The sequence below is a fragment of the Anas platyrhynchos genome, chromosome 15 (genome assembly GCF_047663525.1).
Source record: "Anas platyrhynchos isolate ZD024472 breed Pekin duck chromosome 15, IASCAAS_PekinDuck_T2T, whole genome shotgun sequence".
Classification (NCBI taxonomy): Eukaryota; Metazoa; Chordata; class Aves; order Anseriformes; family Anatidae; genus Anas; species Anas platyrhynchos.
Genome location: NC_092601.1, coordinates 18,600,016 through 18,618,164, shown reverse-complemented (window position 1 = coordinate 18,618,164; position 18,149 = coordinate 18,600,016). Strand labels below are relative to the sequence as shown.

General features: G+C 45.2%; 1 protein-coding gene across 3 annotated transcripts; it reads left to right on the top strand.

Annotated features, from left to right (window-relative positions):
* The first annotated feature begins 1,159 nt into the window (after positions 1–1,159).
* ZNF598 (zinc finger protein 598, E3 ubiquitin ligase) lies at positions 1,160–18,098 on the top strand. 3 transcript variants are annotated; one of them, XM_027468849.3, is made up of 13 exons: positions 1,160–1,499; positions 4,132–4,244; positions 5,666–5,795; positions 7,936–8,147; positions 8,719–8,936; positions 9,539–9,656; positions 10,081–10,122; positions 10,701–10,882; positions 12,107–12,176; positions 12,828–13,591; positions 14,451–14,586; positions 15,373–15,517; positions 15,786–18,098. In XM_027468849.3, exons 1-13 carry the CDS (start codon positions 1,284–1,286, stop codon positions 16,131–16,133), a joined length of 2,694 nt encoding a protein of 897 aa, XP_027324650.2. In that variant the 5' UTR covers positions 1,160–1,283; the 3' UTR covers positions 16,134–18,098. The 3 variants fall into 3 exon arrangements, with proteins under 3 accessions (XP_027324650.2, XP_027324649.2, XP_027324651.2); XM_027468848.3 differs by having other exon boundaries at positions 1,161–1,499; positions 12,104–12,176; XM_027468850.3 differs by lacking the exon at positions 10,081–10,122 and having other exon boundaries at positions 1,163–1,499; positions 12,104–12,176.
* The last annotated feature ends 51 nt before the right edge of the window (positions 18,099–18,149 follow it).

Here is an 18,149-nt window from a genome sequence, read left to right as displayed (position 1 = left end):
GTTTATGCATCACGGGAATGAAGACCCTCTTTTAACTCAAATGACAAGGAATTCAGTGAAAAGAAAGCAGATCTGAATGATGGAAGTGCTCCTCGTCCAGTCTTCCAGCAAGCAGTGTTGCACAAGAGCAGGTTGTAAGAATTTGTGGTACATTGTAATGTGTGATTTAACGTGGCTCGTTACCATTTCCCTTGCTGGAAAACTGACTTTATTTTGGGATGTTTTAAGAGTTATCACGTTGGGCCACCAAGTAATTTGAGCCACCACCATTGACCAGCTTCCCTGAGGCATGGCGTGTTCCGGAACCATTCCTCAGCCGCCCTCTGGCCCCAGCTCCGCGAGTCACGGGAGGAGGCCGGGCGGCCGGGGCCATTTTGTCACTTTTGGGGCAGTGGCAGCCCTTGACTCAGGGGCCAGGCCCGCAGGGATGTTTGCTCATCGGGGTGACTCGGTGCCCGGCTGCTGACACAGGCGGTGATGTGGCAGTGCCAGTGCCTCACGCCACGGCCCTGGGCGTTTCTGGAGAGCTGTTTGGGCAGAACCAGCGGCTGAATCGCTGCGTTTGAGAGGAATCCATCTGATTTTTTACAAGTGGAAAGCACAGCGACCCCGGACAGGTCTTTTTGTGGGAATCCAGGATAAATAAAAGTTGTAGAACACCGTGAGGGTGCCCCTGCTGTACACAAACAGCACAAACTCTGCTTCCCCAGCCTCCTGCCACAGGGACGCGGCCGCTCCCCGCGCTCCTGGGGCTCCCCCTCCCGGCTGCGGCACCGCCACAGCCCCCGGGCCCCGGAGCCGTGCCGGGAGCTGCGTTGGTGCGCGCATTTATCATTTCCTATAGTGTTTCAGCTCCTTTATTTAACGTTTTTCGCTTGTTTTTGTGGTGTTTTTGCGCCACTAATGCGCCACCGGCCGTGTGACAGGGCCCGGCCGAGGCCTCTCACGGCGCTGCCCCCGGCCGCGGGGAGCCGAGGCCCCGGTGGCGGTGCGGAGCAGCGAGAGGCGGCTAGAGCGGACCTGTGAGGGCACGGCGAGCGCCGCTCTGCCTTCCCTCTCTATGGTCAGAGCTGGCGGAAGCGCGTGACGTCGAGGGGGCGTGGCCCCGCGGGCCGCCCACGTTGGCTAATGGGCGGGTGGAGGAGAGGCGGGCGCTCCTCTCTATGGTCGTCCGCCGGGCAGAGCGTCGCGCGGCGTGGCGGCGCTCTAGGCCGCGTCTCGGTGGTGCAGGAGGCGGTTGCTAGGCGGAGCGGGGCCTAGGCCGCGGCGGGGTCGGCGCCGCCATGGCGGCCTCAGGGCCGGGCCCGGCTGCTTCGGCTTCGGCTTCGGCTTCGTGCTCGGGCTGCGGCGCGGAGGGGCCGTGCGTGCTGTGCTGCGGGGAGCTCGACGTGGTGGCGCTGGGCCGCTGCGACCACCCCATCTGCTACCGCTGCTCCGTGCGGATGCGGGCGCTGTGCGGTGTGCGGTACTGCGCCGTGTGCCGTGAGGAGCTGCGCCAGGTCCGCACCGCCGCCGGGCCCAGGGCACGGGGCTGAGGGCTCGGGGCCGGCCGCTGCCCCCAGCCGGGGTTATGGGGGTTTAGGGGGGGGCTCCGGGCTTGCCCCGCGCCCGGCCGGCCTGTGCCGTTCCCCTGCGGGTGCTGCTGTGGGTGGGGGTGCGCCGTGTGCTGCCCCCCCCCCACACTCCGTGCTGCTTCTGCTTCCCCGGGGAGGGGTCGTGGCACGGGGACCCCCGGTAGGGGTCTGGGGAAGCGGCCCCGAGCATTTGGGGGGTGGGGTGGGGGGGCTGGTGCCAGCAGGGATTGGGGGAGGAAACTTTGTTTGGGGGTGTTGGCAGGAACAAGTGCTCCGGTTTGGACTGATGTGAAGGAAGAAAAGGTTTTAGAAGAAAAGGGTTTGAGGAAAAAAAAGAAAGTTTTTAGAAGAAAAGAATTGTTACTAGCGTTGTGTGGTTTAGGAAATGGAGTAAAATAAGTCTACCGGGGAGCTCTTCCTCTCCCCTGTGGCAAAAGGGGACACCCCTCTTCCCCCCACTAATTCTGGTTATTTGGCAACTTTTTTCATATTGTTCAAATAGTTTGGAGGGATTGAAGGTCTTAAACTGCTTGCTCAAGATCCTCAGGCTTCGTGGAGGCCGGACATGTTGATGTGTTTTTTTAAGCTGACCTCAGTAGCACATGAGTAGCCTATGTATGGAGAAAGATAAGAGATTTAAAAAGTGATTTTTGTCTCTGACAGCAGCTCTGGGGAGCTGCTGCTCTGCTTGTCCTGTATTAGGAAGAAGCCAACTGTGGTGTTGCTCTTGTGCCTTAACGCTGCTTGTCTTAGGGTCACAGATGGCCTGTTAACCTTGAGATCTTCCCAGGTTTGTAATAATCGCTGTTATGTGGCCTGAACTTTGGTGCAGTAAGCTATCTTTTTCTCTCATTTGTTACCTGTTAAAAGCCATCCTTCTGTTAGAGTTGCCCAAGAGGTCCTTCCTCTAATGGCTGGGCTCTTTTTCCCCTCATCTTTAAGCACAGCTGTAATGCTGCTCCATGTGCACCCGTCTGCCCCAAGGAAAGAAAAAAGATTCTGGGGGGTGTGAACCACATCAAGACTGTCCTCGAATGAACTGTTTGTATAAGTAGGACATAAAGCAGGGTCTCTTCGTTTGCGTGGTGTGTGTGGAATTAGAAGAGGCGAGGGCAGCTCCACCAGACCTCAGCTGGTGCTGTGCTGATCAGTGTAGGTTGGACTGGTAAGGGACACATCCAAAGGAAATGGAAACAGCTCCAAAGATGGCTGGCACCAGGGAACACATGGAGGGGAAAGCAGGATATACTCGTTATGGTAATGTGTGCTCTCAGTGGTGCCTAATTGCTGTGCTAGGAAGGATTACTTGACCTGGAAAGCAACCCTGACATGTACTTGGATCAGGCGTGGAGGATCAGTCGGTGTGTTTACTTCATGTTACGTTGAACTCCTGTGATAAAATCTGCTTTTCTCGACCCATTCCTCTATTCCAAAATGCGCTTCAGGCTGAGGTGAAATGTCTGTAGAACTTTACTGAAACTATTTTTTTAAATAGCTGAAGTTAGGCATTTATCCAACAAACTTAGACTTGTGTTCTCTTTATTTTAAGCTTGGTATTCCAGAGAGGTGTGTGTGTGCCTGTGTATATATAAAAAGCACTTTGGTTAACTTAATAGTAGCCTGGCTGTAAAGAAAGCTTTAAGCAAGAACACGCACACAGCTTGCTCTGAGGTATTTCAGCACGAGAGGGATAAAGGAGTGACTTAACATGACTGAACTACACGTGTAGTATCTAATGGAATGCTTTTATGAAGGCTGCAGGTATTTCCAGAGTTATTGTATTTGCTGTGACGACTCAGGACGATTAGCATATTTGTGTCTTAGCCTTCCCGAGCTGCTGCAGGTAATTCCAGCCAGTAATTCCATCAATATTGCTGCCCCACCAGCACTTCCCAAAGTGGGGGTGTGCTGTAGCACACTGAGGGCACGAGACTTCTCAGGAAGGACACAGCACTACGGGTGGCTGCGCTGTGCTGCCCAGGGTGCAGGGTGGTCACTGGGAGCAAACCAGTTCCCTTAGAAGGGGGACAGATACTTTGGGAAGGGAGGCAGCGTTCCGTTTCTCACTTTCCTGGTGAGAAAGGAAAGAAGCAGCTGAAGTTTCCCAGTCGGACTCTGAGTACCATCATTTCTCACTAAGTCTGGGTGGTCTCCTGCCAGGAGGCAGCTGAGTGCGGGGCTCTGGACAGACACTCGCTGCAGAATGGGTTGAATTGCTGGCAGATGTTTACTCTCAGCATGGTTGTGGTAGCAAAGCATCATAAAAGAGTTTCCTAATCCAGTTCAAAATCCAAAGACCAGGCTAGTCCCACCCTCCTCTGCCTGGTGCTCCTGCTGGAGGCTGATAAGCAGCTGTCACGCTGCTTTGCTGACAGTCGTGGGGACAGCAGCTGGTGGTGACAAGCAGCTGGGCCTGGCACAGCTCGGGGCGTGTTGTCCAAGCCTTAGGCTACAATGAGATCCCTGACAAAGTTTGTGCTGAGGAGCTGCTCTGTAATCCTGAAGGCTGTGCAGCCCACGTGTTCTCTGTCTGATTCCTGCGTTGTGTTGCCCGTAGGTTGTCTTCGGACGGAAGCTCACGTCCTTCTCAACGATAGCACTTAGCCAGCTGCAACATGAGAAGAAGTATGACATTTATTTTATGGATGCAGAGGTTTATGCTCTGTACAGGTAAGCACCAGAATTCCTTTCTGTAACGTGTCCCTAAAACACATATTCTTATCTGCCTTACGTGGCCGGAAACGCGTGCGTTAACAGCAGTGTGGTTTTGGTTTATGGAAATGGTGGCTGCCGTGCTGCCTGTGTTAATCACCCCGCAGCGCCGGAGCCTTTGGTGGGATGAGGAGCTGGAGCGGCACGGTTGGCATGAGCTCTCAGTGCCATGGTCACCAAAGAGAGCAGCTCCTCAAGCCCTGGAGCACTGGATTTACAGAAGCATAGTACAGGACTGTTGCTCTGTCAAGAAAAGTTGCTTTTTGCTTCTTTACCAACAGCAAACTTGCTGGAAGGCTTTTAATTCCTTGTATGGCCTGTAAATTAGTAAAGGCAAAATTACTATGGTAATGTTATTTATTCCTGTGTTGCATAAGGACTACTCAAAATCATTTGTATGCTACATCAGATGAAAAGAAGAGCATCCTCTTCTTCCTGCAAAGGTGTTAGTCCTAAATGGGAGAGAAAAAGGGTGAAGTAAAAACAAACAAACAAAACAAACAAACAAACAAAAAAAAAAACAGGGTAAAAATGTGGCATCAGCATCGTGTTCTAAAAATACTTTTCATAGCACGTTTATTAGGAAGCTTTAAGTTTAAGACCACTTAAAAGGAAAGACAAACAAAAACAGGTGAAACCACGTAGGCAGTGGTACCTTTTTCTTGGAGAGTCACATGTTTTATCTAATCTAACCTGACTGGGGCTAAAAATGTAGCCTTGCTGATAAGTTTATAATTTTGTGTGACTTCCAATTTATGGAATTGGGCAATGGGCTTTAGCGAGCAGAAGCAGTTGGAAACATTCTGATTAATTATACGCCAGCTCTGGGAATTGCTTTTGATGATCTGATTGCTGGAGAGCTGCTGAGATTGCCACTCGGGGGGCAGAAATCAAGTGCATGTGAGTGGGGTCTCCTGCTGAGGCCAGTGCTCTGCCTTCAGCTCTGGTTGGGAAGCATTGGAGTTGCTTCTTTTCTTCCTTTTCTATTACATTTTTTTTTTTATGCCCCCCATCATATACTTTGGTTTCTGCAGTAGAAAGCGTAATTAAACTGGGTGTGAACCTTGCATGCATCAGCTGAACCTTCAGTAAGCTGGGGGTTGTTGCACGGACATGTTCTAGTACACTAGCAGTGCACCATTGGCACGTGGATTTCTTAGACAGCAACTGTTCAGCTCCTTTCCTACAGTAATTCGGTTCTGTCCTGTTCCTGACAGATGACAAAGTATTCTTGGAGTGAGCAGGACACTAACCTCATTGCAAGTTGCTGGGGGAGCTATAAAAATGCAGAATTCTGCTACTGACAGAACATTTGGTTTTGATAAAGGTAGCGGGTTGCTGAGAGGATAATATTTAGTAAATCTTTCTTTGTCCCTTAGGAAGTTGCTGCAGCATGAGTGCTTCTTGTGTCCGGATCTGAAGCCGTTCAACACGTTTGCAGATCTGGAACAGCACATGAGAAAGCAGCATGAACTCTTCTGTTGCAAGCTCTGTGTTAAACACTTAAAGGTGAGCTAGTTCTGTGTCCTGACGTGGGAAGGAGGGCTGAGTCCTTACATGACCTGCAACAATACCTGGGGAGGTGGGAAGAAGGGGGTGGCTGAACAGCACCAATTTGCTTTTTAAATTTCTTCTGTCTGCCTGCAGCTAGGTCAGTTGCTTCCTTTCAACTCTGTGTTCTTTCATAAACTGATTAATGAAAGAGGCCTGAAGGTTCTGAATGGATTATGTTTTAAATTAAACCCAACCACGTTAATAACCTTCTGAGGTTAGCTCCTCCCCCACAGTGTGTAAATAACAAACCCTAACTGCCTGATAGGAAGTTAAGCCTGAGCTGTAGGCACTACAGCTGTAACTAGAGATTTGATATCTATTAAGGCTTGTGATGACTTTACAAACTGTAACTGAGAAAGTGTTGGTGCCAGTTTAGAATTCTGCCAGGCAGAATGTATCAGGGCCGGATGGATTTCTCTCTGAGACCAGAGACATCATAGCATTTACAGTTGACTCATGTACAGGATGAGAGTCCATCTTGCTGGTTTAATGAACTATAATTATATTTCATTATCTTGTTTATTTGTTCAGAGCAAATTTCCTGTATCTTGTTGATTTGATTGGAAAATGAAATTTAACTGTTGTCTGCAATTGAGGTCCACCATGTTTGATGTACACACGAACAAAATGACCGAGGCTGTTTTAAAATGTGTTTTACAACCTGGTAAAGATAAAGCAGTTACTGGAAAGCTGAGTTGTCTGCCTGTTCTGGGTCTTAAAGCTACACATCTTACTATCACCATCACTGTCCTTTTTGCTTAACCCACCCAAATTTCCCATAGAACAGCTGTTTTTATGCCAGTCAGGCAAAGCTTTTTTCAGTCTGAAAGTCAGAATTCCACCTTTTCCACCTTTCCCCGGAGCTGGTGTGTTTTCCTGTGTCTGAATAGCATGTCAGACAAAATCAGCAGCTGCTGTTAAATGAGTGCTGGGACTGCTAACCTCTGTGCCTAATACTCGTCAGCATTGTGTATTGCTGTAGGAGGGAATTTAATTCATGAGCAGGTTTTGTTAGAACTTGGTACACGTGTTTTTGTACACGTGTTTGGTTTCTCTGAAACCAATCGAGTATCAACTTAGAGAAATGCATTTATATGGTGGTGTCACAGCTGGTTTATGCCAGTTGAACTGTAGGTTATTGCCAAAAGGGACAAGATCCAGAAGTGGTCAGGGCTGAGATGAATGAATACCAATGCATCTTTTTTGCAGGGTTAGCTTTCACTGAACTAATTTGATTCTCTTTTCTGTGGTTGCCCTAATTCAAGGGAGGTGAGCTGGAGAGGCCAACACAACTTCTTTTGGTTGCAGTGTCCTTTGAACTCTGGTTAAGAGGTGTTTCCACCTCTAGCCTAAGCAGCCATCACTAAAGCTTGTTTCATCATCATCTCTCCTAAAGACATCACAAACTATAGTAGAACTTGTTGGCTTTTGATTTCAGAATACTGCAGGCACATTTTTATTTCAGAGGAAGATTCCATATGGGCTGCAAAGAAGTTCTTAAACTCACAGAAGCTTTGGTCAATCAACCCTAGCTAAGCCAAGTGTGCCTTTTCCTGGAATAAGTTGTGCCTCCTTGTTGAGGAGGCAAGAAATAAAGGATATTCTGTTCTCAAGGGTGTATTGATCTTTTTGGCATCTTCAGAACCCTTTCTACTAAAATAGCTTTTGTTAAAAGGGACAGAAGACTGCAGAATTTATTCACTGAACTGTATCATCTGTATGTAGCTATGTTGGGGTAGCTGCTGTCTGAGGAGCATTAAACAGGCCACTTCCACTTTTTTGAGTTAGCATGCAAAATACTGTACTTTCATAAAAAAAGTAGTTTTTTTTTCCAATAGAGGTTTAAAAGTTTGTTATATTATGTTAATACACACACTTGTGAAAGGAAAAGTGAATTAGATCTGTTTCCAGTGTTTGAGGTGAGTGAAATACAAATGAGATGTAATTTCATTCAGTCTCTTGAATTTTGGTTCCTATTCACTGAAACTTTTAGGTGTCTGTCACATTGCACCTTTCTAAAGCAAATTTTTGACTCCTGCAAGTGAGTAAGTTGTGCGGAGCCTAGCTCACTCAGTTTTTTTGTGTATTTCTTCAGATTTTTACGTACGAACGGAAATGGTATACTCGTAAGGACCTTGCTCGCCATCGAATCCATGGAGATCCAGATGACACCTCTCATCGTGGGCATCCCCTGTGTAAATTCTGTGACGAGCGTTATTTAGATAATGATGAGTTACTGAAACATCTAAGACGAGATCATTATTTTTGTCACTTCTGTGACTCTGATGGTGCTCAGGAATACTACAGGTTTGTGAAAGTTTAATTTCTCTTTCTGTAGCTTAAATTTTTAGAGAAATTGTTTCGATCTGCTTTGAGTTTTTGTAAGAGGAGTGCTTGAAAACAGAGGGCAAGAATGTGTGAGCAGACTGGCTGTAGGCTCTCTTGTTCTTAAACCAATAGCTGCAGAAACTACTTTCTGTCTATTTGTGCTTTAAAGTCATCCTCATCAATGTTAATGTTGGGTGTTAAGTTACATTTTGGAGCATGACAGGCAGGTGTCTGCAGCAGTGTAGTGTGTTAACTCTAATATTCCAACATTTATGTGCAAAGCAGATAAAGGCAATTTTCTTTTATGAAACATGCCTTGCATGCAGTGTGGTATGACAAGTATCCAGTAGTTTCAGGTTAATGTCTGGGATTGTGCATTAAGGTGTATGCGTAGACTGCACAGAAATGGTTTCAGTTGGAAAACTTGCCTGGAGATAAAGACAAGCCTAGGCAGTTGGTTCTTTCTTTGAAAGATGGAGTGAAGAATAAACATATACCATTAGTAAAATGTGTTGGGAAAGTTGCAGCTCAGCCTCTTCTCTCTTTCCAGCGATTATGAATACCTTCGTGAACACTTCCGCGAAAAGCACTTCCTTTGCGAAGAGGGGCGGTGCAGTACAGAACAGTTTACCCACGCTTTCCGCACAGAAATAGATTATAAAGCGCACAAAACAGCCTGTCACAGCAAGAACAGGGCTGAGGCCAGGCAGAACCGGCAGATAGACCTCCAGTTTACCTATGCTCCTAGGCACCAGAGGAGGACGGAAGGTAAGTGTGACAGGGCCCTGAGCAACCTCATGTAATTTCAGAGTCTGCCCTGCTGTGAGCAAGGAGATGGAGCAGATGACCACCAGAGGTCTTTCCCTTCCTAAATTACTCTGATTTTTTTTCCTCCATGTGTCGATAATAGTGATGATAAATAATTTTAGTGAAACTAAACTTCTCCAACGAGTAATTACACAAATTGCTTATATTACAGTTAATATGAAATAGTGATGAACAAGGAGCATGAGACCAGAGGAACATATCCACTTTGGTGTGCTGAGATTGAGATGCATACTTTTATTTTATTTAGAGAAATCTGCATAAAAATGAGATTACTCGAAACTCACACTGCAGGTTTAAATATGTGGAATCTATATACTGCAAAATATATTTCAGTCACAGAATCATTTAGGTTGGAAAAGACTCTTAAGATCAAGTCCAACCATTAATGTAGCAGTCCTGGAGGCTACATACTACTTAATCATCAGAAGGAAATCATGATAGGTTTATTTGTACTAGTGTATTTTTTGCTCCTTTTCAGGCATAGTGTGATGCCCAGATTAGAGAAATAACTTTAAGAATGATCAACCCTCCCTCCTGTTCAGGTGTTATAGGTGGAGAGGACTATGAGGAAGTGGACAGGTACAACAGGCAAGGAAGGTCAGGCAGATTGGGTGGCCGAGGAAGTCAGCAAAACAGAAGAGGCAGCTGGAGGTATAAGAGGTGAGTGGCAAAACATTTTTTGGATTTTATTGCTGCTTGATGCTGTTTCTTACTTAGTTATTAAGAGGCTTTTGGTAGACCAGCAGGAAGGAAGTGGGTACAAACTTTGGAAACTTTCATAGTGAATCCTTAGTTGAGAGCAAAATTAATTTTCAGTCTAAGCCTGCATGTGTTTGATGAAAGTGTAGCTGTTCTGTGTGAAGTTTAAGCGTTCTGGACTTGCCAAAGAAAATGAACGCTGTAATCTTCAATGTGTGGGTTAACTAATATCAGAGTCCTAAATTAATTTCAGCAACTGTTTTTGTGCCAACTTGTAAAATTGGCTTTTCTGAAGTGATAAGTCTTTGCAGGTTTAATGGACTTTTTGGTCTGGGTAATCATGAAGTTCATGTTCTAAGGACCATGCTTTTCATTGAACAAACAGATCTCTGTGTGGCCAGACTGAATGCTTTGGAAAAAGAAGAGGGTTAAGTATTGAAATGAAAGTTTGCATTTATATGTCTATTCATTCACACAAGACCTGAGTGCTTTATACATACTGCACATCTATTTTTCTTCTTTTTCTCCCTGGAAAGTCAGCTGGTTCATTACTGGTAATTTCACCAGGGGAAAAAGTCCATCTCTAAACACTTTATGTGTTGGTGTCGCATGTGGATTGTGCATGTGTTGAGAGTTCATGACAAGCCATGTTTCAAAGAATTACTTCGGCCTACAAATAAGACGTTCATACATCTGAAAATGTGAGAGAGGTGTCCCCATGCATCTTTGGTACTGTCTCTCCCAGTTCACTCCAGTTGGTTTCTCCTGTCCTGGATTGTTATCACCATGTAGAATTTGCAAATCCAGGGGTTAAGTGTTGCCCATCTTACCAGCTGGTGTCAGGGTGTATCCGAGCAGTGGGTTTGTTTCAGCCTTCTCAGCAGGTGGCAGCACAAGGCCAGGGACTGTCAACAGACCTGACACCAGAGAGGTGAGAGCTGGAGTGAGACAAATGTGCTCACTAATCCTTGCTGTTTGACCAAGAAAATCTGCCCTGTCCTGTAGGGAAGAAGAAGACAGAGACGTTGCGGCGGCAGTCAGGGCATCTGTAGCAGCAAAACGTCAGGAGGAAAAAAAACGGGTAGAAGACAAAGAGGACAGCAGCAGTAGAGGTAAAAAGGAGGACCTGAGGGATTCAGAAGGATCCAGCTCCAAACGCGTGCCAAAGTCTTCAAATGAAACTCCAGGTTAGTGCTGAACATGTTCTGCAGCTGCAGGGAGATATGATGGTTCAGGAGATCGGGCTGGCAGAAGTGTGAATTGCCATGCACTGTTCTCAAAAGCTGGGGGATATGGGAAGAGCTGTGCAGAATCTTAATCTAACAACTGTTTGCATTGAAATGTGACTGAGCGGGTTGGGGTTCTTGCAGCAGGTTATACTTAAAATGGAGCAGGGTATAAATACCAAACACAATCAACATACAACAGTATATATGGTGCTCTATCCACAACTATCATCTCAGGCTGACGTTTCCTACTCTAGTGTGCAAAAACTGATTTGTTGTGGTGCTTAAGCTCAGTGTTCCCTTTTTTGGGAAAAAGTTGCTCCTAGTAAAAGTCTGTAACTGGTCAAAGCAAACTTCTAATTGTTCCGAATTAGGTTTAGGGGCAAATAAAGACGATGCTGTTGTTTTGATATTACTGTTGCTTTAGATCCCTTTTTCACTGCCTTATTGCTCCTACAACAGGATTCCCCCTTAGTTTGTATGCTTTCATAATGAGCTGAGTGCTGCTGAGAGCTCTGGTTGGTTAATGGGTACAGCTCAGCTGGGGATGGGAGGCAAGGTTATCTCCTCCTGCTGCTAGCCCAGCTTTTGCTGCGTGTGTCAAAGCTGTTACCAATCTGTCCTTGAACTGCTGCAGTCCACAGCACTGCATTTTAAGGCAAATGCAAGTTGGAAGTGATTTATGTTTCAATGTAAAATAACTGCCCAGGAGCTGATTGCTGAGCAGTCTGGGCACCTGTGCAGCAGAGGTGTGAGGAAAGCTCAGAGGAGCAGCTTTCCAAATGAAGCATCAGCATACTCAGAATCCTAACCCTGTGCGGGCAGTTGAGTGCTAGCCTCAGGGAGAAGTGTGGAGCAGGCAGCTGGGGGCACTGACATCTTAGTCTCTACAGGATATCCTCACAGGCATCTTACCAGCCAATGTTTTGCTCATAATAAGTATCATGAATTGTCCGCATGCTAAAGCCAGTACCTGGTGACATAATGGTGAATGTGGTTAATTGAAGGAAATAGTGATGCATGGACCTAAAATTTCCTTTTTGGAATGTCAGTTAATGACATCATCAGCTGCTGAAAATGAAACTTGTTAATACTGCTGTCATGTTCAGTGATAGCTTCCCTCTGAAATGAATGGATTTCAGTTGAAATATTTCTTTGCTCTTTTTGTCAAAACTCCAAAAGAAGCAGCTGCTAACGGTGCTTTAAGCCAAGATGACTTTCCAGCAATTGGTTCAGCAGTGGGACCTCTACAAGGGTAAGTTTGTTCAAGGCTGCAGTGTTGAGAGCTGATGTAGAAACTTATGTGGGTTCTGTTTCTGTAGAAAATGATTTTACAGATCACTTAGGCTTCAAGTGCTCCCCTTCCCCAGTTCCTCTTCTGCTTCAGACTGTTTCTGTCTTGGTCGCCTGCATGAACAGCAGAGGCTGTTGCTTCAGTTCATGGCTTGATTTTATTTTTTTGTTAGTGCTGCAATTGCAGGGAAGTTCTCAGTATTAATTCCAGACACTTCTTTAATTCAGTAGCTTATCTTGAGGGAGCCATATGCTATGGGTTTTAAAATTCATCCTATCCTTAAATGGGTGGTAATTCAAATAGAATCTCTGCAGGATGTGGCAGCTAGAATGCACTTCTGAATGTTGTGTGTATGGCCTGCTGGTCAGGGTAAGGTGTACTAAGACAGTACTGATAACACAGCAAGGCTGGTGTGACTGCTTTGAGGAGACTCGTTCTAGGCATGGTTTATAAGCCTGAGGGAGTTACATTCTGTTAAATTATGCATGCTGTACCACCCTAAGTGATAAGTTTGAGGAAGACTGCAGTCAGGTATGCAGCTTGTTCTGCTTGGTGGAGTCCTGCTGCCTCTGCCCTGCTGCTGTAACTATGTGTGCTTGTCCTTTCTCACAGCTCTGCTCAGCTAGCAGCGGTTAAGCTTAAAGAAGAAGATTTCCCAAGCTTGTCATCCTCTGCAGCACCTACGATCTCTTCTGGGATGTCTTTGACGTACACAGCAACTGCAAAGAAAACAGCTTTTCAAGAGGAGGATTTTCCAGCTCTCGTGTCAAAAATGAGGCCTAACAGTAAAACAATAACTAACATCACATCTGCGTGGAACAATGGTTCCAGTAAAAATGTGGTCAAAGCCATTGGTAGCCCGTGTGTAAATCAGATAGCCAAGAAAACATCCTCCTTGAGTAGCACTAAAGGAAGTAAGAAGAGCAATAAACTCTGTCAGTCGGATGATGAAGACAATGGTAGTGGCTTGACAACGCAGGAGATCAGAAACACACCAACGATGTTTGATGTCTCATCCTTGCTGGCAGCTTCTACCTCACAAACTTTTACAAAAGTGAGCAAGAAAAAGAGGATGGGGGTTGAGAAGCAGAGACCATCATCCCCACACCAGTTTCAGGAGACAGCGTTTCCCAAATCATCCATTGAAAAGCTGCCAGAAGCAGAGCAGACACCAAACGCATCCTCTGCTCTTCACGCCCCTGACAGATCCACAACTGTCATGAATGGTCATTCAGAAAAATCATTAGCAATCTGTAGTACACCCAAAGAGCCCCCTGGCCTTAAAAAGCCCACAGTGACTAACCAATGCCCTTTACCTCAGGAAGACTTCCCAGCACTTGGGAGCTCAGGATCAGCTCGAATGCCACCACCACCAGGTAAGCACTACAGGGCACAGTCAGCTTTACTTGGCTGTAGCTTGGAGAAACATGGCTGAAATTAAAAGGCAGCTTGGGAAACACAGACAGTCCTGAATGTCCTCTGTAAAACAAGTCTGATGCAGGTGTCTGTATTTTTGGGGGAGCCTCACAGATGAGCAGCCAGTCTTTACATGTCACTGTCTTTCTAATGAGCACAAAAGTGTGTCTGGAAGCTCCCATGGACGAAGGAAGTCCCTCTTTAGCTGTGATCTGTACCTGCTGATACTTGTCAGTTGGCTTCCTTGGTCAATTGTTCTGCATTCGCAGAGATGCAGTGCCCTTACTTTTAGTGGTGCCATAATCCTGTAAAACTGGAGCAGCGTAGCAACGAATGTGACCTGCAGTGGTTTTAATGAAAGTGGCATCGCATTAGGAGATGACTTGCATAGCTGCTTTGTTCTGTGCTGCTCTGTGGATAATTGTAGGTGAAGTACACTAGAACATGCGATGCCTAGTTCTGTTGTGGCTTCTGGAGTGATTTCCATTTGTTTTAATAACGTGTTTTACCATCAGGAGTTTGAGTGGGGTTGGGTTTGTGTTTTTTTTGATTAGTGCCTTGTGAAAAATTAACTCAATAGTTTAGTACTCTGTGGAGTAACATCAGCCACTCTGAAGTGCTTCTTGACCTGACTGTAGGCTGGATCTCCACCTCTTTAATTTCTTTAGGTTTATTCTGATGTAGTGGCCTGGACTGTTGACTTGTAACTTCCTGGTGCTTCTGAGAGTACATCAGACCATTGGTGTTAATTACAGATGGTGGTATGTGGGTGCCACAGATATGTGCTCTAATTGCCTGCCCATTTCTGCTTTCGTTTAGGCTTTAACACTGTGGTGCTATTAAAGAGTCCTCCTCCGCCTCCAGGACTGTCCGTGCCTGTTAGTAAACCCCCTCCAGGTTTTGCTGTTATTCCAGCCACCAATATCTCTGAACCCGTCACTACGTCTTTGAAAGAGTAAGTAAAAGTCCTTTGAGTTAGAGTTACTTCACACGTTGTGTCTCAGGTATGTCATAGAGCCTTCAGATGAAGCATGAAATATTCTGAGGGGATTATTGTAAGCAGGTGCTGCACCAGAGACCAGCCACATAACGATCCTGCTGTGGAGTCCCACGGCCAGTCAGGAGACTCCTGTGAAAACAGGGACAAGCATTGCTTGGATGCAAGTCTGAGGAAATGAAAACATGTGGATTGGCAGCACAGCCTTCTATTTTCTAGATTTGTTTGGAAACAGTTCTACAACAGCTACAACATATTTCTTTAATCTTTCAGTTGATTGTCTGACTCCTAGAAGCAAGGTGCTGCAGATTGCTTTTCTTGACAACCCCTAAATGCCTGCCTTCATTGCTTGGATCTTTCTAGTAGCTGGTCTCTGGCTGAGCCCTTCTGGGCTAGAGAGCTGAGATTATAAAAAACTGGGAAGGGAAAAATTTTTGGAAGTTTAATACAGATGTCTGTATTAATCCATTCTGCTTTATTCATGGCATGGTCTGTTGTCATGCCTTTTCAGTGAACCTTTCTTACAAAATCACTAGTCAAGGCTACGTTAAATTTGAATTTCATGTGTTCTGTCTAGGTAAAGCTGGAATCTGATGCAGTAATCCCACAGGATTACTCCCACTGCATTACTGCAGGAGGGAATGCATCCTATAGAAAAGAATAGCCAGATCATGTATATCTTTTTATAACATGAAGCAGTATCAAATTCCTTCTTTCTTTTATTTTTCCCTCCCCCAAATGCAGGCCAAAATCTTGTCATGGGTCATACTTGATACCTGAGAACTTCCAGCAAAGGAACATTCAGCTAATACAATCCATTAAAGAATTTCTCCAAAGCGATGAGTCCAAGTTCAACAAGTTTAAAACTCATTCTGGGCAATTCAGACAGGTGAGTGGGCAAGAACCTTCCTGTTCCTGAAATTTCCTCTCTGTTCAGTTCATACTGTGCGTCTGTCACTATTTGGTATTAGTGGGTGGACTGCACAGGTTTTCTTTTCCTCTGTGCTTCACCGTAGCTCTTTTGTAGTGCTAAGGTAGCAAAAAAAAGCAGTGAGAATGATGTGGCCTGGGAAGAAGTGAGTCCATTTTTAGATGAATGGGACTTTTTTCTTTTTCTTTTTAAATTCCTAACTGTTCCAATTTTCTTTTCACTGAAGGGGCTGATTTCTGCAGCACAGTATTACAAAAGTTGCCGAGAACTGCTTGGGGATAATTTCAAGAAAATTTTTAATGAGTTGTTGGTGTTGTTGCCGGACACAGTTAAGCAACAAGAACTGCTTTCTGCTCACAATGATTTCAGAATCAAAGAAAAGCAAAGTTCAAACAAGTCCAAAAAGAACAAAAAGCACGTTTGGCAAACGGACTCCAACTCTGATCTTGACTGCTGCATCTGCCCAACATGTAAGCAAGTACTAACTCAGCAGGACATTGTCACCCATAAAGCTTTGCATATTGAGGATGAGGAGTTCCCTTCTTTACAAGCAATCAGTAGAATCATAAGTTAGCTTTTCTGAAGACCAATAAAAGAGTTTGTCTATGAATATGCACTTTTTGGAATGAGGTTTGACAGTGTAGTGTGGCTGAGAGCCACTGCCAGCTGAGTACTCATATGCAGGTAACTGTTAGAGAGCCCTCTCAGTGCTGTTCATAAATAATGTGCAAAGGGATCACTGGACTGCACCGTAGCTAATTAACACCCAAAGTTTGAGCTTCCAAAATGCCTGAGTAGAATTAGGGCAAAATCGCAGGGTGGGCAGGTGGGGGCCACCTTTCTCCTGTAACGCAATAGCTGAGAAAATGCTTTCTGATCTGACGACTGACAGGGGACACAGTAGTGGAATATGCATCTGGTTTGGGTTTTTTCTTTCTTTTGTGGGGGGGTGGGGGGAGATTTTGTCACTGAAATGAATGGAAGCAGCAGTGGCTTCCCGTATATTCTGATTTGTGTGCTATTTCTGTGACCATGGAAATCGAAGTAGTCAGGGGTGCAAAGATGCCGAAAAGGAAAAGATCCTACTAAAAGGAAAAGATCCTACTCACCAGTGAATGAGACCGTTTCAGTTGTGTGTCTATAAATATTGGGCTGCAGCAAAGAATATTCCTGTTTGAAAACTGAGTTAATTCTACTACTTGAAGAATTGGACTGATCGGTGTCATGAGTTGAACCTGAGGTTTGAAGTTGCCTCTGACCTTTTATGTAACATGTTCTTTAAAGAAACTTATTTTGTAGCACTGCATGTAGAATCATAATGTTAAAGCTTTACTTCCTGTAAAGCACACTTCACAGTAATTTTATTTAATGACTGCCATGTTTCTAAGTTCTTGGATGTATTAATGGTGGTAGTTCCAAGCAACAGCGTATTGGGACATTAAATGCTGCTGATCACTGACCATGTTTATCTGCAGTGCCTTTAAGTGCATTTATCTGTTTACAGTGGTCTACACTAACAAGGATAATTTGTTCAGACTGTATGGAGTGTTTACATCCTGTACCTCCCTTGGTGATATCGGTCTGCAGTAGCTTTGCTTCTGTTGCTTGTCATCTATAAATTCCACCTCTAGGAAATGGGAGTTGAATCTGTTCCTCGTTTGAAGTGACTCCTCCAGCAGCAGCTCTGATGCGATGGAGTGACGAGACCTCCCTGCAGTGCACTTTCACGGCTATAAGTGTCTGATTCTTGCCCATCCTTGCAGACCAGGTTTAGTTATTTTAACATGTTGAAGTTAATTTATGTAATTTTTAAGTGATAAAATACTGCTTTTATATAAGCATTTATATGAACACGAGCTCAGACTATTACTAAAGAGCTAGTCCTGGCTACAGAAATTTTTTCTTGCCTTATACTTACTTATTTTTTGCTTGCTGTCAGGCTGCAAAGTGCTTTTGGTTTCTTTTCCAAATAATTAAGGCTGTTTTGAATACCTAAGCGTGTTGTATACAGCACAGGGGCCAGACTGCATGCCCTGAAGTGGGGAGGGGAGGATTGGCTGCATGGCTGTTTATAAAATGCATGAATATATTGCAATTAGTAATGCTTCCATGTTCCTGCTTCGAGTCGGGTTCCTCTCGAGCAGAGCCGGGCCTGATGCCCGTGACACTACCACGACCCACAACAGACCTGACTGTGCTGGCACTTGGGTGCTTCACTTTCGATGCCACCTGCCCATGCCACATCCAGTCAGCAATGGATCTACGTCAACTTTTTTTTTTCCCCCCTGTATGTTCCTTTGGTTTGTAAAATTCAGAGGAAACAAAATGCATATACTCTCCAGGAGTTTTTATGTCTTCCCGTTATTTTCAGTTAATTTCTTCTGTATTAGCAGATCCGTAGTTCCCGCCTGGCAGGTTGAGAACTCGAAGTGCTGCTGTAAGTTTCCTCGAGGTGATTGATCTCTGATCTATCTCTGAACTGATGCAGTTCCCTTGTTCCCTGTGTTCACCTGGTTAAATAAAGTGTTACCAAATTTTTTCAGGCCGCTTCTTTTCATTTTAAACTCTTTATTGAAAATAAGTTGCAGTT